The sequence below is a fragment of the Desmodus rotundus genome, chromosome 1 (genome assembly GCF_022682495.2).
Source record: "Desmodus rotundus isolate HL8 chromosome 1, HLdesRot8A.1, whole genome shotgun sequence".
Classification (NCBI taxonomy): domain Eukaryota; kingdom Metazoa; phylum Chordata; class Mammalia; order Chiroptera; family Phyllostomidae; genus Desmodus; species Desmodus rotundus.
The window spans coordinates 177,342,257-177,368,265 of NC_071387.1; the positions used below are offsets into that span (position 1 = coordinate 177,342,257).

Consider the following 26,009-nt stretch of genomic DNA (forward strand, 5'->3'; position numbering starts at 1 on the left):
GTAAGAAATACCTGATACATTTGAGGAACAACCCTAAGGTTCAATGAGGCTAAAAGTTAAAGGGCAATGGGGAGCCCTTGAAACTGAAGCTGTAAAGGGAGAGGGAACTGTTTTTCATTATATGCTATGCTGGGTACCATAAAGAATGCAAAATATAGAGAGATAGCTACCCATTATGTAACCTGTTATTTAACTTACATACATGAATACATGCCCATGTTGGGTTAATTCCTTGGGAGGTCATGGATTACTTACTCCCAGAAGTATTTAAATTTATACTGGCCAGCTAAAGTATTTTATCAACGTATCAACATATTTATGTCGATAAAATATTTTAATTGTAGGAAGAGTAATTAAATTAGAGGCTCCGTTGCAGCAGTGTGCTGCTAAACCAGTTCTCTTCCAATCCCCCTTTCCCACCAAAACCGACCAAACAAAACAAAACTTGATCTGCAGTGTTTGCCTGTTGCATTGCTGTAAATGCTCCCACCATGGCTGATTTCAAGCCGCCCCGGTCTAACAGTCCTTTCACAAAATGCTTGCATATTTAACAATTGACAACAGCCAGTCCCTTCATAACACTGCAATAGTAATTTTGTCATTTTTAATGTCAAATAAGTAACAGAACCAATAAATCAGATAGCCATGAAGAGGAGGAGGAAGAGACCTTTGAGAGCTAGATTAGTCAGGAAATGCTCCATGGAGGAAGTAAAGGCCTGCATTGGATAACGTGGATAAAAAATTACTAGATGGAGAGGCACCGGGACCCCGAGTGAGACGTGCCAGTGTAGAATCAGGTGTTTGTGAAAGTGGCGGTGCAGTAGCAGAGGGTCCAGGTGACTGAGGGTGGAAGGGACTTAGGCTGTGAAAGCCTTAGTCAAACTAAAATGCCTTAGATGGTAACTTAAAATTTGTAGACAGTCATTAATGTTTTCTGAACACAAATGGGAATGGTAATATTTTGACAAAAGCAGTATTTTAGGAAGATTTATCTGACAATAAGATGAATAATTGATAGCAGTGAGACCCGGGAACAGAATAAAGTGCCAATGAGACCTACCTCCTATCAGGGAGAGTGATTCCAGCTGGCAGCGTTGGACAAAGCCATGACAAAGGCGGAGAAGTAATAGTGGCTGGCTGTAGAGAACTGGAGTTCGGATGAAGGAGTTGGCACATGAGCCCGCTGTGTACTGTACAGTAGTGTTATTGGTATTTAGTCTCGCCATTATCGTTGCTAATGATTATATTGAATAATTACCAACCATTGTTAATTACTTAAAACCAGGTGCCTAAAGCAACCGTCCAACTTGCAGAAAGTTGTCTGCCTTTGAACTTTTAAAACACTGAAACATGGAAGTTTGGAGTAGGAGATCTGTGCCAGCAGCACATCTGCAGTCCTCATCCCTCTTGTCTTTTCTCCCCTTTCATCTTCTGCTCCCCTGCTCCCGGTCCTGCCCGCTGATCCGGCTTTCCAAGCCTTTCAGTCATTCTCCCAGCCTGTGCCTGGCTGCAGTCATCATTCAGACAGCTCTGGGTTGGTATCTCCTTTCACCAGAATTCCTGCAGCCATGGAGTACGTGCAGAGCATCTTTCTTTTGACCCTCTTAAAACTCCAAGGGGTGTTTCCTACACACATTGCTCAGTCATTCAGTGATAGGGCAGTTGTGGTTTCTCTTTATTGCAGTTATGCTGATCTTTAAAAGCACTCAGAGTGAAAACAGAGAGGAAACATAATAAAATGCATGTACATGGATGCTCATTGAGCACATTTGCACATGTTCTTGGCAAGTGCTACTTTCGAAACCCGTCTGAGCAGGTCTGAGCTGTGCAAATTTGATTAAAAAAACAATGTCACAAGGCAAAAAGTCGGTTTGTATCCTCGTTGTACAATGTAAATTACATGTAGCACACACACTGAAAAGAAATCCAAGGGATGAGTGTCCTGAAAATCATTCCATCTTGTTTACTCTGGTTGTTCAATAGCTAAGTGTGTGCCTTATGCCATGTTAATTGCTTGAACATATTTGTTCAAGAAAAGTATGTTATAGTACACCTTAGTATTGTACCATACATGCCAAAAACAGGTTGATGATATGAGCAGATATCCCCATTTTATTTCCTGAACTTTTACACATTTTTGGCCATTTATGTATTAATTAGGACTACAGCAAGCATTAATTCACCAGCTTTCTGAGATAAGAAAGGTGTGTTCCAATAATAATTATAAATCTGCCAGAATATTGTGGGAGTTACATAGCTGTGGATTTAAACAGAAACAAAATCACTGCAAAGCTATTTAACAACTTTTGTTAATTATTATGTCATCATAGATTATGGTTTACAGAAGACTGATGAAATCCTTCAACAAACTATGTCAGTTTTATGGAAAGGCAGTAACTCTTGATAAGTAAGCTCATGGTGTTCCATCGGCCCTTTCCCTATGTACAGACTGTGATTTGCTAAACATGATATACCTCATTTATTAACATCAATATACATCCTGTTAAGAATTCAGCCCTAACCCCCAGAGCATCCCCTTTCTCTTGTAATATAGATAGTACCAGGAAGGAAACAACTGAAGTTTCTGAGTGCCCAAAATAGACATTCATAATTTCACCCACTAAAAGTAATGCACTTCACTAGCCAGAGAAATGCATGACCATATTTTAGTGATGACTCATACAAGGCTTGGTCATGTGGTTCCAAGCCTTCTATAAAAGGATGAGAAAATTAGAAAAAGTTGGTAGGAGGTTCCAAGGTAAGTCACAATTGATAGTAACCAAATGGCAGCTGATGGCCTGAAAACAAAGGAAATAGAAAATCTAACAAAATCATCCAAAAAAGCACAGCTGTTTGGGGACTTTTTGAATGGGACAGCAAGTTCAACCTGTCTTAGGAAACCCTAATACACAGACCTAACTACTCAGCCAAGTGCAATGATTAACTTTCAAATTGATGACACTGAGTCATAAAAAAAGACTAAATTATATTTTGCTCAATTGTTATTGATTTTTTATAATTATTATAAAAAAGGTATCTTTTCTAAAACTAGTGGAGCAAAATACCCCCAAATCTAACCCCTGCCCCTCTCAATACCTCCCCCTGGATCTTGCTCCCTTTGTCATCCCTTCTCCCTCTTCTTTCTTTGACCTGCTCTCTGGCTTCTTCCGCAGACTGGCTGAGTTCCTACCTTCCTAGAGGAAGAAACTCCCTTGTTCTTCGATCCAGTGTCTCCCTCAAGGAATCACCCATATCTCTATTGCTTTCCTCAATCAAATTTCAAGAAAGGAGAGTGCACCCACGCACACCATTTTCTTTTCCTTTCACTTACCACTCAGCCCACTTGCCGTCAGCCTGCAGCCCCACCGTTCCATCACAGGTCTTCCTACTCTGGGTCCACTCATCCCCTCATTGCCGAATAGATACTTTTCTGCTCTTTTCTTACTAGGTTTCTCTAAGGCAATTATCAAAATAAGGCAATCAAAAATAAGATTATTTTTCTCTTTCATGTGTAACCAATTTCTTCTGAGGAAATTGGCCCTTTACATAAACCCTTCCATCGGTCTTTCATCTTTGCATTTTACTTCTAGGTAATATTAACATTATGTTAACAACCCTCCTCCTAGAGACTCTCTATCATCTCTCCGGCACCTTCGCCAAGTAAACTTTCTTAAAATTGGTGGACTTGAAGCTCCGAGTGTGATCTCTGGACCAGCAGCATGAGCATCTCCTGGACGCTTGTTAGAAATGCAGAATCTCAGGACTCAGAAATGCACACCCGCTAAATCAGAATCTGCATTTTTAACAGATCCCTAAGCTCACTGAAGTATAGCAAGCCTAGCACTGGTGCACCTAATACTTCATTTCCTGTTTTTTAATCTTTTAGGATCTGTGTTTTAAATTCCCTATATCATTAACAATTATCATTGGATTTCTATTTTAATATCACATAACAGTTTTAATTAAATCTTCTCAACTTCAGGATATGCAAGAGGTAAAGGATGGGGAGTGGGGCAACCAATTGGTCTGATTATTAAATAACACTATCATTCAAGACATATGATTAGGTTCGGTAATTCCCAACAGAATTTTATGGTACCTACAGTCTCTACTCTTTGTTTAGTGTCTGTTTTTCTTACTGTCTTTAAAAACATTTAGGGGGAAAAGCTGGAAAATCAATTATTTTAAGATGCATACTGTAACCAAAAATTGAAAATGCAACGATTATGCTAAATTACACTGGAAAAATTTTAGTTTACTCTGAAAAATTCCAAAGGCAGAATATTGCTATCCCAATTTCTCATAGTGGATTTGCTAAGTGAGGTACTAAGTTAAGTATATATCTTTTCTGCTCTATGGTATATGTACCAAACTATCTTTTCTCTCCAACATTTGACTTTCATCTCTGAGAGTTTAAGGAATTTATGGTTTGGTGCATTTGATGTGGCACAGTTCCACATGTGAGGGATGGTGATTTGAATAGCATGATAGAAGTGTGTGCCAAGAATAATTGGCTTCTGTATTGCAGAACAGCTCAAATACTATGTGTATCACAGCATGTAATTTGGGTGTACAAGATGCCTGTAGTTCAAAGTGCTTTGCTCCTCTGCAGTGGCAAGCTGAGCTTCCTGTTGGCTGGCTCCTGTGTTTGCATTAAACAGCCTGGGGGCAGTTAGAAAGAAAGCACCATCTAGTAAGTGCATTCTCAGAATCCTTCAAATGGGATAGATCTTAACTCCAGGATTCTTTCCCTCCTTCCTTCCTCTCCTCCCTCACTCCCTTCCTTCCTCCCTCTTTGCCTTCCTTCCTTCTTTCTACTGGGCATAATGCAAAGCAGTTCTTTCTCTGCTTACTTGGACTCTTTGTCAGCTTTCTCAGGCAGTGTTTCCTTGCTATCGTTAAGAATTACCTAAACCTTTGATACAACATCCAGAGTCCCAGACTACTCCCCTTCGAATCTGATTCAGTAAGCTTGGGAAGGAACAGGAGAACTTATGTTTTTAACGAGCAGTCCAAGTGATTCTTATAATCAGGTTAATTTGAGAAACGCTGAAGTCCTTCCATATTCAGGTTTTGGAGTAAGATGACTCTGGTTATAAATACTTGCTGTTTGACTTAAATTACCTAAACTTTTTGAGCCCTGGTTTTTATGTGTAAAAGAGAGAGATGCTGGCTCATGGTATTGCTATAAGGGAACAATGTGCATCAAGCACCCGGCGTAGTTCATAGCTTAATGTACAGTCAGTAACGTTAATTCCTTTATCTCACGACAGTGCTACACTTTCGAAGGGTCGGTTTTGAATTTTTTCCCAAACATTTATCTGTGTTAGGTATAATTTCTGAAGTAAAGCAGGTAACAAAACACATCCAATGTTTAATTCAACAAACATTTTTGAGGGTCTACGGTTTGTCAGGAACTCGAACAAGCATTATCTGATTCCATTATCACCATGAACCTTGTGTGTGGTGGATATTACCATGATGGTATGTAAACTGAGACAAACTCAGACATACAAACTGAGCCAAGGCTCAGGGGCAATTTTACATTTAGTAAGTGGCAGATTCGAGGAGACGTTACAGTCACATCCAGTTCTCCTACTCTACAACAGCCTTTGCCCTCATCTTTGTGTCTGTTTTAAAAACATTTACACCCCTGCCCACACACATTATGTATACACGAGTATCTAGAAAAGTCCAAAATAAGGTTGATTTTCTGAATAACTTATTTTATTTAAATCATCTGAATTATCTACTTCATGAAACAATATTTATATAGATCAGTGGTTCTCGAACTCAAATGCATTAGGGGTCAGGTGAGTAATATAAAAGGACAAAAGGCCAGCTATATGACAGTGAGGAGTCATAGGGACTATGGCAACCAATGAGAACAGCTCCTCTAAAGGAAGCAGTTTCTGCTTAGCTCCAGGCTCCTGTTGAAGTGCCAGGATGTGGGTTCCCTGTTGTCAAGTCTTAGCTTTTTTAAGACAGGAAGAAATCCAAGATTTTATGTGAAATTTCTCAATTTTTAAACTATGTGTGTGGCCCAAACAAACCACATCTGTAGACCACATCTGGCCGGAAGACTGCCAATTTGCAACCTTGACCTAATTGCCCTTAATTCACCACTTCACTTGACCTGGTAAATAGTCCATTTAAATGGCTTGGGTATGTATTGGACCCTTCTGGATAGTGTCTTCATGATACACTCAAATTTCAGGAAAGAATCTTTAGTTTTCCAACTTCAAAAATTTGAAGCCAGTTAGACTGGGTACTGTCACTGATGCTCAGAACTCAAGAGCTCAATGCGAAAGCAAGAGTGCCAGTTAAGTAATTTATAATGAGAAATGTGTTTTCAAGTATCAAGATGCCATATTGGTCTGATCAGTCGATTCTTTCCTTGCAGTTCAGCCACCTAGGAAGCAGACTCCTAAGCAGAAGCTGCCTTTGTGCATATGGAGTCAGAACCTAGGAAATGAGGGGCTTTAAGCAAGTGTTTTCTGCACTGGGTCTGAGAATTTTCCTCTCTTTACAGTAGCCCTGCCACTGAGTTAAAATATCAGAACACTGCCACTTCCCCAGATAGGCCAAGTACACGCTGACCAAGTGTCTCCTTTCATACTACAGGAGTGGTCTGCAAATTCACGCCCAGAGATTTTGTTAAAACACAGATCACAGGACGCTATACCCCAGGGATTCCGGTTCAGTACTTTTGGAGCGGGACCTGAGCATTTTTCATTTCTAACGAGTTCTCAAGTGATGTCGATGTCGATGGACTGCTAGATGGGAAGCCCCCTTTGAGAACCACCTTGCTCCAGTTCATCTTCACCCACCACGACTGTCTGTGTTTCTGCTTTAATATGCTGACACGATAACATCCTGATTCTGGGTTTGGAACCTGGATGTTTAGACAATTTGTAGGTTGTCCATTATTACATTTTTAAAGTATTTCATTTAATTAAAAATATTTAACCAATTAACTTATTGAATTCCAGATGTCATTGATTGTAAGTTGTGCATGGATTTGGGAGGTATTACAAATGTGGAAAAATATGTGCATTTTTAGAGTCACTGAAATTTAGTAAATTAAGCCTCAATCTGGGGTAATCTCTTCTGGATTATGTTATATAAAACTCAGCTGGATGCATACATTTGAAGAAAGGGTTGCTATTATATCTTCTGTAAATAAACACAAGAATTTTAAGATTCCCTTTCCAAGTTCTTTGTGGAAAGGACACTGCTGCCACAGTGTCTATGGCTGACCTTGTCATCTAGTAGAAACTTACTGTATTTGTCCTCGTACTCCGATATGACCCTCGAGTGCCAGAGCCTCACCCACAGAGTGAATCTCTTTGTCTTGTTGGATTGATAAGGCCATGCACCTTTTTTTTAGTAGCTGATTATCAGACTCGCTGTGCCCTTGGCCACTCAGGAAAGGACAGTTAGGACGAGTGTCATTTAACTGTTCTAATCCTACCTTGTTTGTATGGTCATAAATTACTGTTCTTAAGAAAAAAGTACTTGGAAAAAAATGACTGTTCATTTTAATAAGCATCTTTATGAATATGTATATGGATGACTAGAGAGGCAAAACTTCTGTATCTATGCTTGCCACTCTGGCATATTATTGGAAAACCTCCTGGGGGTTCATATAGTTATTATTTGGGGGAATAATCACTAAGTGGAGTCCCTAAACACTGTGAATGTAAGTCCTATCCACATTTCTTTCCCTAGAGAAAGCATGTGACAAGATCTCTCCCTCTTCATTAAAAGCTGCCCCTACCTTTAGTAAAGTTTGAGGAGAGAGTGAACAAAATTACCTAAGAATTTTGGGAATCTAATGGGAGAAAGGAGACTGAACCTCAACTTCCTATCTGCAATTACAAGTAAAGGAAACCCATTGGAAAGGATCCAGGTGGGGCCATGTGGTCTGTTGTCAGGAGGGAATGCTGATACAGAAGGCCCTACAGAGGTTAACACATCAGGAGGGAAAGGGAAGCCTGCAGTTGCCTGCTCGAGACATGGACCTCAATTGTTGATTGAGGCCTGATTTTTGTCATAGTGAGCCAGCGAGATGAAATCAAAGAGCTGCAATCTTGAAGTCCGAGGTCCAGCCATCCTAGAATCCCATGGAGACCTGAACCAGCATAACATGGGATTTCTCAGGACCGATATTCAACTGTGACACCATGCATGATACCGTAGATGCCACATGGCAATGGTAGAATCCTTCATGCTAATCGGCCACCTGCCCTACCTGAAGTTTAGGAGTAAGATTGTACTTTAGACTGAATAATCCCTGATAGTGTTAGTCAGTTGGGAGGAGAGGCGTTTTCAAGGGAGGAAGGACTGGGTTTTCTACTGAAAGGGCAGTTCTAGGCTCTAGGGATCAACTGGGAAAACAAAAGGAATGTGCCAATATTTACAACTAAGTAGTATGCTGGCCTCTGTGAATATACCATCAAATTCTCCAAGATCTATTATGACTCACAGGTAGACTTTCAAAATTATTTAACTCTAGTTAAGGAAAGTGACATTCATTCATCCAGCCCACTATTGAATATCACTTCTGTGTCAGAATCATTACATCCATAATGGAGTGAACTAAAATAAATACAGTTCTACATTCATGGACTTTTCCAAATTCCACACAATAGGTGTGATAATGGAAGTACTTATAAAGATGTGCTCAACTTTGTTGTCTAAGCTTCTCTGTTTTCTAGAAAAAGCTAGATATATATAGCATGAGGTTTTACACATAGTAATTGACTTATACCTTGGAGGCCTTTTGAATCTCTCCATAATGAAAGAAGGGAGGGGAATTTCAGAAAGAAGGAACATATGTGTAAAATCACAGACGTGCAGAAAAAGAGGTGACTCTTTCCACGTAGCTTATAGTACGCAGGGTGCAAACAGTTGGTATGGCAAGGAGTAAGAGTAGGTGTGAATGCAGATTAGGATCAACCAAGAACTTGTATTTATATCTATAGACAGTAGTACACCACCAACTGTGTATAAGTGTGGCTTGCTGTGTTCTGTATTTTTGAGAAATCACGTAGGTGACTTAAGTGTGACAGGTGGTAAGTGGGGCTGAGAGAAGAGGATCAGCGGAACCACCGGAAGCAGAGAGGGAGACCAGTTTGGGAGAGTATTAAAGTGTTCTGTGCATGACATTATGAATGAAAATTGGCACCTTTACCATATCCTGAGTGTTACGGAAAATAAAGAAAGTATAGACCCTGATCTCAAAAAGCTTAAGATGTCAAACAAATAAAACACGAGAGCTGGGGCCAAATAATGAGCCTTGCCGTCGTGGACTGTGGTTAGCTGAGAATGTGGTTGGGAGGAGGGTGTGAGGAAGTGATGACCATAGTCCGAAAAGAGATAAGAGGGTAAGAGAGATGACTTTTTTTTTAAAAAAAGCCTCCAATGTTCAAACCTCCTTTGTACAATGGTGGACTCTATTTTTAGAATGGCCGTTTCAGGAGACACCATAATGATGTGTTTGTGCGTGTGCTTAAAAAGCCACCGCCATAAAAAGTCTAGAGTCTGCTCACGTAGTTCAAATACCAATTTCACCCCATGAGTGTGGAGCATTTCTGCTCTCCTGCAAACAGCAACTCATATTGTCACCTTGTATTGCACAGCTCTCATTTTCCTGGTAATTTAGTGCCATGTAAACATGTATATGGCTTGCGGGAAGTATGGTGAATCTCACTTTGAAACCAAAGAGGGTAGATGTTACAGCTTGTGAGCACTTATGATCTTAAAGCCCGAAGTGTGAGTCACGGGTCTGACCCAGGTAGTAAGATGTGTTGTTGTTCACGTCGGTTAGCTGAATTTCCTGGTCTAACCTCATTGGAGTTGCCTTGTCAGTAAACGAGTGGATCTTTACAGACAGATCAAAGGTCTAAATTCTGCTCCTAGGTCTCTGGCTAATTGGTTCTGTAGTTTTGGGAAAACCTTTTCATCTTCCCGATCTCAGTTTCTCTAACTGCTAGGGCTGACTAAATCTCCTCAACAGATTTGTATAATTAGTGACCAATATAATTATATTTACTAAATGGATCTGAATTATTCTTGGTGGCATCTGCCCAGCCAAAAGACTGCAGTTCTCAACTTCCCTTAAAGATAGGTATAGCTAATGCCCTGGGCATTGTCACAGTATGTCAAGGTTGCAGTTTGATCTCAGGTCAGGGCACATACAGGAGGCAACCAGAGAATGCATAAGTAAGTGGAACAAATCAGCATCTCTCTCTCTTTCTCTCTCTCTCTCTCTCTCTCTCTCTCTCTCTCTCTCTCTCTCTCCCCTTCCTTTTTCTCTCTTTCTCTCTAAAATCAATTAAAAAATAATAAAAATAAAAAGGTAGGAGTAGCTAATGAAATGTAAGCAGAGGGAGCTTCTACCTATCAGTATCTCTTTTACCCTGCTACCCCTCTTATAATACTGACTTGGGGATGTTCCTGTGGTGGCTGGAGTATCAGCAGCCATCTTGCAACCTGAAGGGCCTTGCGAATGGAAAGCTTGTGTACATGATGATGGAGAAGAAAGATAGGAGCCTAGGTCTTCGGTCAAGACAGTATCATTACTGCATCCATGGCCTATCTCTGGATTTTTCTCAACAGGAGACACAAATAAATCTCTCTCTTACTGAAGCCACCACTAGCCGCCTAATTCAATTTCTAGCTAATATTTGGCATCAGGTTATCTTTATATAATTTGCCATCACTAGGTCCTCCCTTTGCAATACTGAAGATAATAGGTTAACAACAAACTCAGTCTTCTGGGTGCTCTTAGAGATTAAACATAATTCACTACATTTCTAAAATTAATTAATTATTGAATGTATGAGAACACAGCCACAATACGTGAAGAATTACCAGTATTTTGGTAAAAACTCAGACGGGGGAATTGAGGGAAGTAAATTAATCAAAGACACCACATGATTTTAAAAATATTGGAAGTTGTTGGGGTTTTGAGATCTGAAAGCAGTTTTAACCTTAGCAGCAAGCCCACATTTTACACTAGGATGGAAACCTCTCTTTCTCAATACACCTGCGCTTTGGTCCCCTTGTCTGTCGTTGCAGCGTGATTATGAGGATTACTGGGCGATTCTCTGCCGGTTGTTTTTGTGGTTTAATTTTCGGGGAGAGGAAAGGGATCATTAAAGGGTATCATTAAAAGGAGAGACACGAGGCTTGTAATTGGCCTTCCTTGAAAGTAGTCCCATCTGGAAGATTTTATCAGTAAACGTTTATCAGTGTATTTGGCTTTCAAGCAGATTCTTCTCCTCTTGTCTTTAAAACAAACAGGCAAAGGCTAAAAAGGAACCACATGAGTGCTCCTAGGTGGCTTTCATGCAAGCTCAATGGAAAGAAAAGTTATATTTAGGAAAAAAGATCTCTTCTATAACACTTTTTATTCCTTTTTTCAGTTTTGCTTCAATGATTCTCTTTCTCAGATTACAATTTGCAAGTTATGGTGTTCTTCAGTGATGATGCTTTGTGTGATTTGTTTGCATGTATGTTCAGAGTGGAGGTAGTAGGAGGGATGGGATATCTGTGAAACCTGTCAAGCAGGGACTTGGAAAACGTGTGACAGCTCTATGGGTGTGTTAAGCCAGCACTAGTCTGAAATTTTATATTGTACTTCTCTAGAGTGCAGGAACTATTTTTAGGAAGATAAACGTTGCTGTGGTTTAAATAAAAGGACTAACGTGACTTATTACTAGTCACGATACATAACTCAAGCAGTCTTGTAAATTTGTATTTTTGGCTCTGAGAAGATTTGCTTCATTTTGCACATATGCAAAATGTGCTATTATGCTTGGTTTCTCTTGTTGACGTGCATGTGCCAATAATTATTACCCTTGTCTTCTGCCAGTTCCATATCCATTTTCAGAATAAAATTTCCTCTTTAATCTGTTTTTAAGTTTTACCTTACAATTACTAAAATATTTCTGCTCATCAATAGGCAACTCTGTTTCTCTCATTCCCTTGAGAATACTCCTCAGTCAACTTAAAGAAGGGCAATGTGGAGTTAAACAGTGAAGAGTATTACACACACTTAAGCAGTTGTTACCCGCTTGTTTTCACACAGTGAGGTGTCCCCTGGCTGCATTTCTTCTACATGCAGCATATGGATGGTTTCACCGCCACCCCAACACACACGCACACACACACACACACACACACCAATGTGCTTCCATGAGGTTGTAGGTACACCATTAGTACCATTTGGATTAGAACTCTTTATGAGGATTTAATTAGTCTAAATCTCTCTCACTCTCCATTTTTGCTTCATTTTTAGTTTCCATACACATGGGGACAGCACCAAGGCCAGAATCTAGAGTCGTATCTTTCCAGGTTTTATATGCAACATAAAAAGAGAATAGCCCTCTCTAACATCTCCCGTACAATTAAACGTGTACAGATTCTATCCTCAACCAATCACAGCATTCCTACCTAACAGTGGGGAGTTTTCCCAAAGGAAGTCAGGATACTGTTTTCAAAAGATAGGAGAAATGAATGCTGGGAATCCGTAGCAACCAGTTGCTCACTAGAGATACAGCCCTATTTATTGATGGGATAGCAACTTCCCTTTGTATATGGGCTCCATGACAGATCGATCATAGTTCACTAGTAGATTCTAAAGTCTTATTGCCCACTTGAACTCTAAGTCAGTTACGTCTGTTTATAGCTTAAGAGGACTGCCCAGGAAAGCAGAGCTAAACACAAACCACGTTCCACTAATTATCAAATTAAATGTCAGGCTGGCCTTTATTCACAACTTAGCTCCCCATCCTCACTTTCTCCATCCCATCCCATTCCACATTACCCTCCATAGGTGCTCCCACTAACTCCCACACAGATTGCCCATCTCCATCTTGAAGAAAAACACTAGATGTTCTTTTCCCCTTTGTTTCCTCCACAGTAACCAGCACAGTGTTTGAAAATAGTACACAATTAAGAAATCGTTTTGAAACGAATAAGTAACATTTGAGGGAAATAAAAAGCAGTCTATCCTCTTCAAGAATTCATTGAGAATCCTTGGAATAGCCTACTCATTTCAGTTTCAGGAAACTCTCCTTATTTTAAGTAATAATGTTTATTATAATTATTTTATACTTATTAATCTATTGGCATCAGTCTTAGCCAATTGCAAAAATTGGCTTAAAATTTAAGGGAAAAAAAACCCTGAATGATAACAAACAGTTCAGCATATTTCATAAGTAGTGAAGAAAATATCTTCTTCACTTTTTTTCTGGTAGTCAGAGTAACGCTAGGAGAACTTGAGAATAGACTTGAAGTGATATCAAAAGGAAGCAGTTACCCAAGTTTACTGACTGCTAATCAGGTAGCTAGAAATAATGAGAGGGTACAATAGAAATGTTCAAAGAAAGTTTTCTTGGCACACATAACTACTTAATTATCTTATTTCTGAAAGAACTATAGCTCCACTGTTACCTAAGTTTATCCTTTAGCCATTTAATATAGTAATATCCCCGGTGTAAGAGATGGAAGCCAATTACTGTGATAAAGTGCCTCCTTTGTAAAAGAATACTAGAATACCAAGAAGAGTTTTTGTTTTTTGCTTTAGTTTTTTTTTTTTCTATTCCTTTTAGGTAAGAATAAGCATTAAAAAATACCACATTATAAGCATTAAAAAATACCACATTTTTACCATGTTAAAAAAAAATTCCATTGTAATTCAATAAGCATAAAAATAACAAAAAATATTTCTCTGCTTTATCCTAGAAGATAGTTGAAAGCTAGGTCATTAGTTAATAGTAAAAGGTCATTCTTAGTTACGTTTTTAATTACTTGCAAAATTTGGTTGCCATGTACAAGCCCAAGCAATACTGACTTCAGAATGAGTATTTGGCTTCCATTTCTTGCTGTATGTTGCCCAGTGATGTATCTCTTCAGAGGTAGTATGAAAAAACACTTCTTCAGAAGCACAGAATCTGGCAGACTTCATAACTTTGCTCAGCCCCTTGATACCCTGACTCAATGGTGTGAGCAAAATAGAAATCATTGTCTCGGGCTCCAGACTCTCAGAGTTGTGCTAAGAATACCCCTTATTTCTCTATGTTTAGTTTCAAAATTGAGGATAAAACCTAGCTTTTAAGATTTCCTCTTCAGGAATCTTTTCTGTATACTTCCCAGGCTCCACCAATGCTTCATGCGAACCTTCTGTCATCGCATGCAGTGGCTTAACTGCATTGAATTCTAGGTTACAAATGTATTTCCTCAACATTTTGCAGGCCATTATTCCATTGTCCTCTAACATTGGTGACATCCTGATATCTGTTCAAAACCTGTTTCTTTGTGAAAATTTTTTGAACTCTTCATCACCATTGTTTCTACATTCCATGATCAGTTGTCTCCGTCTGGGTCTTTATGCACATGGAGTGGTCCTGGGCACACTCCAGACATCTGGGTCCTTTAATTCTGGGGATTTTTTTTCTTTTACTAAGTCATCAATAACTTTACCTTCTCCATTTTCTCTCTTCTCTCTTCCTGGGGTTCCTATTGGACTTCCTAAATCAGATCCTTCAATTCCCCTCCCCTGCCCCATTTTTTGTCTCTTTGGTGTTTTATTCTACCTTCTAGATTTCTTCACATTTATTTCCCAACCTTTATATTAAAAATTTTATTTGGGCCATATATTTTTTTTAATTTTAATACTCTCTTGTTCTGTGGTCATTCCTTTTTAATAGCATCTATTCTTCTGTCTATTCTTCTGTCTGGAATACATTATCTTTCTAAGGGCACAATGATAGTTCCTTAGAGGTTTTCCTCTGTCTGTCTGTTTCCTGTGGATTTCTTTATTCAGTTTATATGGTCTGCTTATTCTAGTCTTTGTTCTTTATTCTGGAGAATTTCCTCAAGAGACTGTTCGTTCTTATTTAAAGGTGAGACATGTGCACATACTCAAAGACAGTAACAATGATGACAACAATAGATACACCATCAAAGTTCTGTGAACGTGGATAGGATTTGTCAACTGTAGGGTTTCACTATAGCATTATTGGTTGTTCAGTTGGTTTATTCTTTTGCAAGTTCTCCAATGTCATTATGAAAAGATTCCCCGATTCCTGCCTGGAAGACCTCCACCTAGGGGCATATATCTGTATCTGTCCTGTAGTACTTGGGGAGTATAGGATGTAACGGTTGGGAATCTTACTGAAAACTCTTTAGTTAAGCATCTATTTTTCAACTTTGGGCTTCACTTTTTCACAGTGCCTGATGTCCTCAGTTTGGTGTCTGTAGCTTATTTTCTCTGGGAAAGAAAGATTCAGTCTCCAGAAGAAAAGGGAAATAATTGGGATCATTGTCTCCATATAATTTTAATAATAGCCTCTCACCAAGCTCCCGCCTTCCCTAGTTATGCTGCCCCTTAAGCAGTAAGTCTTTCTGGGTTTCGGAGAACAAACATTAGTTCACTTTCTCTTGGAATTTGCTCTCTGTAATCGTTTTTTCCATTGTGCTAAAGCAGTCTGTACTCCTTTACCCAGTCTCCGATTTCTAAAAATCATTTGAAATCTCTCCTTTGCTGATACTCCCCCATTTTCTATGCCTTTGTGGACTTGTGTGTTTTTATTCTTTATTTTCATTTTAGTGAGATTTCAGAAAGAGAATACTAGCATGTATGATTTCATAGCTGAGGAGGAAGTTGGCCTGGAAGAGCACTTTGTAGTAGAGAAAAGATGGTATAAAACAAGTTGGATGAAAGATCAGCAAGATTGTAAAAGTTGCTGATGATCGTATTAGCTAACATTTATTGAGTGTTCACTATGTGCTTGTTGTTTACATGAGATATTTATTTTTGTCCGTGTAAGAACACCAGGAAGTAGGTACTGAGGCATAAAGAGGTAATATGACTTTTTTAAGTTATTAATTGGTAGAGCTGGGACTTAAATCTAAATCTTACTTCAAAGACCATCCCCTTCAACCACCAAACTAACTTGCCTCCTATAAATTGCATAAACAGGGATTTTAAATGAAAGTATATATTAAAAAGTCATTTAATGTGATGACTTTTAACACATTAAAAGTCATTAAAAGTCATTGACAGTCTGTGATGTAGGAGGCTTTCTTTTCTACCAAAACTATAAATTGGCCTATTGAGTAACATTGTGAGAAATTTAAAATTCTTTCAGGTTTGAAAAGCAGTAAGAGAACCTACTTCAAATGGATAGATACCCTCTATAGTACTTTGTGAGACTTAGGTACTCATCATTACATAAACCTATAGACAATCTGTTTGAATTCTGTCCTACCATTTTCTAATATAAATATACTCTTTGTAGCTATGGTTTAAATTATGTCCAGAGAGATGATGCTGTGTCTATACAACACCAAACATCTGGAAGAAAAGAATTCCCAGCCAAAGCTTGTTAAAAAGAGATTCATAAGCAAATCATGCTTTTGAGTCTACTTTTTAATGTGTTTTTATTATTTTTTATTGTTATTCTATTACAGTTGTCCCAGTTTTCCCCCTTTGCCCTCCTCCACCCATCCTACCCCACCCCCTGCTCCCACCCTGTTGTCCATGTCCCTGGGTCATTCGTACATGTTCTTCGTCTAGTCCCTTCCCCTTCTTTCCACCATTATCCCCCCTCCTCGCCTCTGTTCACGTTCAGTGTGTTCCATGATTTTGAATTATGAGAACAGATAATTGCAACATCTTGAAAAACTCTTACATGTGTGTTTATGTTTCAAACATGGCTTAGAGATCATTAAAAGTACAATTCAATTAAGTGTGCTTTGTTGTCATTACCATCAATTCCAATTAAACCAGACTTCCTTGGCAGTTTCAGAGAGAAAAGTCTTCAGTTTTTTTCCTTGCTAACATTTTGCTGTTTAGACTTTGTGATTTTTCTCAATAAGGGCATATTATTAAATATTTAAGAAGATTATCTTAAACCTCTAAGTCACCCACCAGGTGATCTTCATCAACACTTACACAGGTAAAGTAGGAGTAAAAGGTTGCTTCTCCACCTCCTCAGCAGCATTTGGTGGTGTCAGTGTTACAGATTTTGGCCATTCTAGTAAGTGTGTAGTGGCATCTTGTTGTTTTAATTTTCCTGATGACATACGTGGAGCACCTTTACATGTGTTTATTTGCAACCTAGATATCTTCTTTGGTGAGGTGTCTCTTAAGAAATTGGCCCATTTTTAAATCAATTTGCTTGTTTTATTATTGTTGAGTTTTAATATTTTTGTATATTTTGAGTGGCATCCTTTATCTGATATGGCATTTACAAATATTTTTCATAGTCTGCGGCTTGCTTCTTATCCCCTTAACCCTGTCCTTTGCAGGACAGAAAATTTTAATTTTAATGAAACCTAGCTTACCAATTACTTCTCTCATAGATTATGCCTTTGCTGTTGTGTCTAAGAAGTCATGTCCAAACCTGAGGTCATCTAGATTTTCTCTTATGTTATTTCTAGGAGTTTTATAGTTTTGTTTTGCATTTAGGTCTGTTATCCATTTTTAGTTAATTTTTGTGGAGGATATGTGGTTGTGTCCAGAATTTTTTTTGCATGTTGATGTCCAGTTGCTCCATCACCATTCGTTGAAAATAATGGATTTTCTCCATTGTATTGCCTTTGCTCTTTTGTCCAAAGATCAGTCGACTATATTTATATCAGTCTATATTGGGCTATCCATTCTGTTCCATTGATCTTTTTGTCTGTTCTTTCTCTAGTACCATGCTACTTTGATTACTGTAGCTGCATTGTATCTTTGTAAATTTCTAAATTGTGAAATATAACAAACATTTAGAAAACTATATAAAACACAAGTGTTAAGTTTAACAAATAGTACTAAAGTTACTCCCTATATTAATTATCCTTCAGAAGCACCCAATTTCTTCGTTATGTAAATAGACTAATCTATGAATGCTTTTATGATTTGCTTCTTTCACATTATACTTGTGAGATTCATCAGTGTTGCATGTAGCCAAGGATCATATATTTTCATGGCCATATAGTGTTCTGTTATTTAAAGGAACTGCAACTTATTCATCCAATATTCTCTTGCTATGAAGTTGGACAGTTTCCAGTTTGGAAATATTATGAATAAAGATATGATGTCACCGCCACCAACAAAAAAGATATTATGAATGTTTGTGTGCATGCCTCTTGGTGTATATAAGCCTGCTTTTCTGTGGGGAATATACCACGGAATGGAACCCTGGGTCGTGTATCTTTAACGCCACTAGATAAGGGGGCAGTGTTTGATGAAGTGTATGGAAAGTACATGAGAATTTCTGGGTCCACATCCTAGCCGAAAACACATGGTGCTGTCAGACTTTTCCGTTTTTTCTAAGTATGGAGGCTCTATAATGGGATCATTGCACTTCCCTGATTACTAATTAGGGTGAGCACTCTTTCATATGTTTAGTACATATTTGAATTTTTTGTTGTTGTACTTCTCCATGAAAAGTATTTTCTAAAAGTCATTTTCAAGCACCTTTAAGGGGACCAAGGATGACATAAGTTAAAATATTTGCCACAACATGTCAATGAGAAAGGCTGATAATACTCAGGAGCACTCAGTGAAGGACCCTTCTGGGAATCTATAGAACATGGAATGCAAATATTAATTTGGACTCGGTGTCACTGTTGTTGTTTCCCACCCTGTGACTTTTTGCATCCCTATCCAACATTTTTGTAATTTGGGACTGCCCCTGAGACTTTTTTGCTCATTGTTATCCTCATGTATAAAAGAGATGATGGTAGTGCTTCTTGGGCCAGTATGTCTGTGTATGCTTTATCTTTTTTAAAGAGTTTAAAGAATTTTATAGACATTGACTTACCAACCTTCAGAGCATCTTTTTGGAAATGGAGAGGAGGCAAGTACACCAACATGTTCCTTATCACTGGAGGAGACGACTCACCCCAGAGGGAAATGGCCACTTCTTTATTGACAGGGAACCAAGCCAGGCACAAAACTCAGGTTTTCTAACTCTTAGGGTAATGCCAAATGCACTAGGGATGGTGTCAGCTGTTGCAGGCATGAAACAGGAGCGGTGTGCATCATGTGATTGCTAGTGACAACTAACTAAAATATCAAAAAGAAAGATATAGAATAAACTGGTTATGCCTTTAAAGATGGTTCTGATAATTTTTAACAATTTGAGTGCATTCTTACAGTTTTACTCCTTCCTGAAACCTTTTTAACTCTGCTTATTCTTTAAGTAATTCTTAATGCTCTTAAACGGATCAGAAAATAATGATATTACTTTCAAATATCCAGGCCTCCTGTCTTCTTGCCTCCCAGTCTCTCCCGTCTAATCTCTCCCGAAGGTTTGGCAGTAAAGCATGCAGCCGAACATGATTAGTAGGCGACTGAACATTCTTTAATGTATTGTAAAAAAATCTTGAATTTATAACACTTTTCAGTTTATAAAAGACCCCTCCTCACAGGTTGTAAAGGGTGCAAGAACAGTGAAACCCAAGATAAAATGACATCCTTAAATTCACTCCACTAATTTAAGATGAGCAACCTGATTGTGTAATAACCAGACCGGTGCTCCTTCTGTAGGAAGCATAATACACCTGTAAAAAGTGCAAAGTGACTGTTTGAATTTCACCTCCATGTATCCAGCCGAGTTACTTTGGGCAAGTTACTGAAGTTCTCTATGCCTCATTTTCCCCAGCAATAAAATGGTTATAATAAAAGTTGTGAGGATTCCATGAATTAATACACATAAGAGTGCTCAAAAGTGAGCCTTTTATTTATACCTCATGTTTGGCTTTCTTATTTAGTTGCTTAGGTTAGAATTTCCTGAGCAGCATTAACTAATGAAGCCAGTAGGCAGCTTTGTCTTGTTTCTTATTTGCATAATTGTTCATTGTAAATGTTGAATGAAAGTTATTCACTAGCATGATAAGAAACCATTCTTCTATTCTTATGATAATACTAGGAGTCCTGTTTTACTATCAACTCTTTGATAAGTATGATGGGTTACATTACAAATATTATTGAATGATTAGAAAAACTGTGGATTCAATGTATACTATAGGATACCGTTATATGACAAATATTATTTTGAGGAAAATATATAGAAAACTGTTTAATAATTAAACTATCCAGTGATAATTTTATGACTGTATTTACAAAGGTAGAGGAAGTACATACAGGAGGGTTGAACTTAAGAGGTAGGTCAGATAGCAAATCCACTTTCCTCCCTGATTTCTTCTTGCCCATAAAACTCAGCATATTCGAGAGCAAAACAATTTAAAATCCATATTGTTATTGAGTAAAATTTATACAAAACTAGAAACAGACCAATTTATCTGCTGCTTATCATGTTTGCTCATCAAAAGCAAAGCCGAACAGCAGGAAGTTACTACTCCTTCAAGATAGGACAACATCCTACATTCTCTTCTGAAATGGGGAACTTCAATAATTGATACCCTGGTCCTTTCTCTAAGCAATTTTGTAGTTTCTGTAACATGTTGCTTAAATAATATTTGGTTCCCATACCATATACTTTAATAATTTTTAAATTTTTTCAAATAAATAAATGAGTATTCATGCTATGGATAACTTGGCATCATTTAAAAGTGTGAATTCTTGGAAATAGTTATTTGTACTTTTTCCTCATTGTTCTATAGGCTATAAATTTCTAATAAGAATAATCAATAATTTGAGTATTAATGTTTACTTGAAATTAATCTCTGTCTGTTTTATTAGAAGTGTCCACTACATAAACTTCTTGGGATGTTGATGAAGACTTTTATTATTCTTCACTCACTGGTTGGTAGATAGTATCAAACCATGATTTTACTTTTAAAGTTTGGTGAATTAAGTGAGATAAGATTATATATTTATGTACTACCTCCTTCATATCAATAGTACAGATCTTGAATTGTAGTGCGTTTCATGAATATAGTATAAGATTAAATAGAAAATTGGGGAAGCTTCATATTTCCTATATGTTAATCTGACTTCCATGCCTGTCAAGATGGTACATATTTAAGTTTGTTTTCAGTTAACTTCAGAGAAGATCAAAACCAGGAATCATCTGTATATATAATTGCTCTCACAGGATAGCTGTTTGGGGCCCCTGTTTTTCCCTGCAGACTTTTCCTAAAGAGAAAGCTACATTTTTCAGCTAAGGTCTTGCTTCCAAAGGATTCTTTTTTACAACTTTAAGTAGTGAGTGGCAAGGAACAATACGAAGATGTTGGGAGATGGGGAGATACACCCAGTAACCATCTGGTGAGCGTTCTGGAGAATGGAGACAAATGTCACACAATAAAGGAGTAAAGTCACTTTGCAGGAAGTTTGAGGACTGATTTAAAGACTCTGAGAGCAGACCATATTATAGTGGTCAGTTCAGCATAAGTCTTTGGGTTTTTAGTAAATTGTAGACTATTTGCCCTATAAGGGCTCTAAAGATCAGTTTAGAAATGAGGAAACTGAGGCCCACAGAGTTCCAGTGGCATTTCCATAACATTTATGTGAACCGCATGTCAGAGTCCACATTCCAAAATGCGCAACTGCTGTCTTATGGAATTTACAATGACACATTCTGAGGTCATGCGGGAAAAGCACCAGGATGAAGCACTAGGGATCAGGTCAGCAGCTTGAGACGGTGCAGCCTACTGTGAAGTCTTCAGCTTCCCTGACCCGAGTGAGAGTGGGAAAATGGACAACGTGTGTGCGTATGACTATAGCATTCCTTTCTTATGTAGTGTGTTTTAGGTTGTTATACGGATGAAAGCCATAGCCTACTTTGGCCAATAATAGTTCCTAGTGTTACTTCTTTATAAGAATGACTTCTTTTTTTGGTATTTCAAACTTTTTAGGATATCAGATCAATGAGATGAGACCCAGTTATGCTTTAAAAATTGAATGTGGGCATATGTGTATAGAAATGTATTAGAAAAAATACAGATTTTTTACAGTTATGATCATTGGGTTGTAGAACTATATGTGCTTTTTCTTTATTTTCTTTTTCTGTATTTCCTAAGATTTCTACCATGAAAGTTCCTTTTAATGTATAAGTTTATTATTTTAGTAAATAGATAAGTTCTTTCATGTCATAAAATACTTAAAACATTAAGAATATGGAGAAGTGCTCCTGTCTGCTCATGTAGATTTGTTCTCCTTTAGAAAGTAACTAACTAGCAATGGATACAATTTGGTATATTATCCTTTATGAATTTTTAATGGAATATTTATATACTAAAATTATAGGAAATTTTTTATCTAAAGTAATATACTACACATGTCATACTGTTACTGACGTTTGTGTTTAATGTTTTGGAAATTACGTTATTTAGCACATATGAGTCTATATCATATTCTTAAATTGCAGCAGAGTATGTATTTCAAATCTTTTATTTATTGTTTTCCTACGGATGGACTTTTTATAGTACAAACAGGAGTGCAGTGAACATTGATGTGCATGCTTGTGTATGTATTACATTGATTTGTAAGTCGGTGAGCTAGTTATAAAGATGTAAAGAAAGACAATGAGTGGGGAGATGGACACAGAGAAGAAGAGTTTAAAGGAGGGAGCACAGAATATTCACCCTCTGTGTCTCATCGAACTTCACAAAAGGCTGAGACGCTCATCCAGAAATGGCAACTCCACTGTAAAACAGATTTTTTAGGGATTCAGGGGCTCCTAAGGAAAAGGTTTGGGTGAAAGCCTACACTACTAAGATGATTTTTGCCTGTGTTGTTCTTGTGCAAGAAAGACACCTCTGCTCTACAGACAGAAGGTTGTGCAACTGGGCTAGGGAAGGGAGGGGGAGGTGTCTGATGGGTGGGAAGGACAGGCCCTGGGCCAGTCCTATCCCTGAGTAACCTGTCCTGTCCCTGCAGCAGTCTTCTGGGACAGTCGGCTGATCATATGTGCATGGTAGCCCTCAGGTACGTTTGAGAAAAGAAAACATTTGGAACTCTTGCCAAATCTTGAAAACCAGCTGTCAGTCTTACACATGCACAATATGGTATAACTGCTTCAGATGCCAACAAATCCCCCTCATAATTCAAAACAAATCTGAGAAAAATGAGAATTTTTTCCCTAGAAAAGCAGCGTGACAAAAAAGGAAAAACTTTTAAATTAAGTTTACTGGTGTGACATTGACCAATAATATTATATAAGTTTCGGGTGTACAGTTCTCTGATACATCACCTGTGTATGGCAATGGGTGCTCACCATCCACAGTTTACAGTCTAGTCTCGTTTCATCACCGTACATTTGACCCCTTTCCCCTCTTCATCCTCTTCCCACACTAAAAAGGAATTTTTTTAATTATGGTTGCATTGACTGTACCTTAGAGACAAACTCTTAATGTATTTGAGACTTCAGCTCACCAATAACTGAGTCAATATTATTATCATTTTGTTAAATATTTATTCTATGCAGACAGTCTGCTAAGAGCTTTATGCATAGTGCTTATTTAATATTCAGAAGAACCCTATAAACGCTATCACAATTTTACAAATAAGAAACCTGAGACCGGAGAGATTAAGTAACCTGACCAATTGTCACATGGCTTGTAAGTGGCAGAGCTAGGATCTGAACACAAGTTTTTATATATTTAAAATTGTAGCTGTTAACACTGCACTGGAAATGAACTCTTAATTTAGTTAGTAATCAACTGTTTTCATATTGGTGGCAATTCTAGCAAGAATAAAAAGTGTTCCACATTATATGTATTGTAGATTAGTACTTTTAATGTTAATGGGGCATGTTAATGATTTGAATTTTATCTTTTATAAGATATTGAAGTGGTGCATTATAGAGAAGACTGTGCAGCGGTAAGAAAGACACAGTTTTTGCTTTTATTTGTGTCAATCATACTGTCCTGTCTGAGCTTTCAAGAGCGTGTGACAGGCTGGAGATAACAGAGCAGATTAGCTGGTATGTATTATCCTGAAATCTGAGTTACTTGACATTTTTAAGGGTAAGCATTGATTGAGCTCGATGAACATAAATTGGCAAGGAAAAGTAATACCATCTGCTCAATAACAATTCTTTGCTCTTGGCAAAGAGCATTTGTTTCAACTTGAGAGTTATAATCATATTTATCAAACTTGCTAATTGCATGAACTGAATATAAACTGTCAGGCTCATAAAGGTGTGTATTTGTGGTCACCAGGTGCTCCTCAGTTCCACATTTTTATTGCTAATGGGGTTAGCTTATTGTTTTTCTGTTTCTCTTATTGCCACTGGAGACTTCAGTCTAGTAATTTCTGTGATTATACAACAATATTCTTAAACCAACTGCTTATACAAAGTACAAATCAGAGACTTTTTAAATTAGATTTTTAAAATTTCTTTTCTCTAGCCTTAAACTGCAATGTTTTACTAACAGGGATATGTTATTCTTTTATTTGCAAAGAGGCTCCACTTACAGCTGGAGAAATGTGTTGTTTTCCTACTTATAAATATCAGTGTAAATCAGATATTGTATAAAATCTAAATTACTGATGTAAAAACGGCCTTTTAGTTTACCAGGGGATTCTGTTTTATTAGCTTAAGGGAGCTATAGCGTTCTTTTGTCTCTTCAGTCTTCCTTCCTCAAGGCTCAGGAGCTCCAGAGGAAAGCGCAGTTCTTGAAAAGGGCTCCGTAGAAGAATCTGCAATGGCATTCAGGGCTTCAGGCATCATAAAGTAGAAAAGTGGACAAATAAATGACCTCATTAACATAGAATGACATTTTATGTTAAATCATGTAGAAAAATAGTATCAGTCTTTTAAAAATAAAACAGACACTTATGACTTAAAAAAATGGATAAAAATAAATAGGTTGTGAAAATATTAGAAAAATTATAATAGTTTTCTAAGAGATTAACACTTATTTCTAACTGTTATTAATCTTAGAAAAATGGTGAGAAACTTTTATATGCTCTGTATTTGTAAGAAGTAATCATAGTTTTTGAAATCACACCATATTATAGAAAGTCTTTTCTACTTATATACCTGATTCCAAATAAGCAGATGTTTGAAGAAAATCTGATTTCATTTATAAGAAAGGCAGTATGTTGGTATGCCCTTCTTGGAGCACACCCATGCCCTACTTTTGGGCATGTACTTTAAAAAAAAAGAAACACCTCTGTGGGCCCCCATGGGACTTGCAACTAGGGGAAAGCAGGCAGCAAAACCCCTGAACTTATCTCCAAGGCCCCTTTTCTCTGAAATTTCAGTGAGCCAACAGCAGCTCCACCTTGGCTCATTTCTTTCCTTTAACATTTTTGGGGAGCCAAAGTAGCCCCACCTAGCCTCTCCTGTTGCTTCTTCTATCCCAAGCCCTTCCTTGTTTCACTGTCCTTAGCTTTAATAAACATACTCTCAAAATTGAAAGAAAAAGATAGAAAAGAAATGCAGTATATTAATACACATCTATTTGCTTGAGTGACAAAATAAACAAGATTTGACAGAATGAGTTTTATTTGCAACAAATGTGCATACCAATGATTTGAAAGGTTAAAAACAACAGACTCTCCATTCAAAAGGCAACCAGGTAACTGAAGAGTAGTTTTGTGTAATCTCAAATACTGAATAATAAGTATATCTATCCACTGTTTAAAAGAGAAAACTAAAACAGGAAGAGAAATTAAAGTTGAAAAGGGAGGAGTTTTAAATAATCTAACCCAAAATGTAATGACTTTTTCAAGAGAATAAATTCTCTAATATAAACTAAGCCAAAATGAGATTAACCATAAATCATGTATGGTATATTATTTTTCCTTTTATTTTCCACTCATTCCCCTCTGGGTGGTTTCTGTTTATAGATATCATTCCATGTCATTTCTCCCATCCCAAACCTGTGGTAGACAGACATAATTAAGATACCATGCTTTTTCTGCAGAACTCAGAATTCTTAATAAAGTACTTCAAAGGAACCTCTAGCAATAGATTAGAATTGAATCCTAATTGTATTCCCTAGATCTTCTGAAAAGTTCTTTTCATACATGCTCTTAGGAAAATAATTGTATCTATAGTGAGGAGTAAGGAACTGTGTGATATAAT

General features: G+C 37.6%; 1 protein-coding gene across 15 annotated transcripts in view; it reads left to right on the plus strand.

The window, feature by feature from the left end:
• Window positions 1–26,009, plus strand: part of PDE4D (phosphodiesterase 4D) — a 1,245,374-nt gene that overhangs the window by 1,139,537 nt on the left and 79,828 nt on the right. The window contains exon 8 of one of the 15 annotated variants that reach the window (XM_071219669.1): window positions 6,625–15,800. The exons of the other annotated variants lie outside the window; for them this stretch is intronic. Coding sequence (XP_071075770.1) covers window positions 6,625–6,725 — 101 coding nt within the window. The 3' untranslated portion in view covers window positions 6,726–15,800. Of the gene's footprint in view, window positions 1–6,624; window positions 15,801–26,009 lie in introns of those variants that run through there. 15 annotated transcript variants of the gene reach the window in all.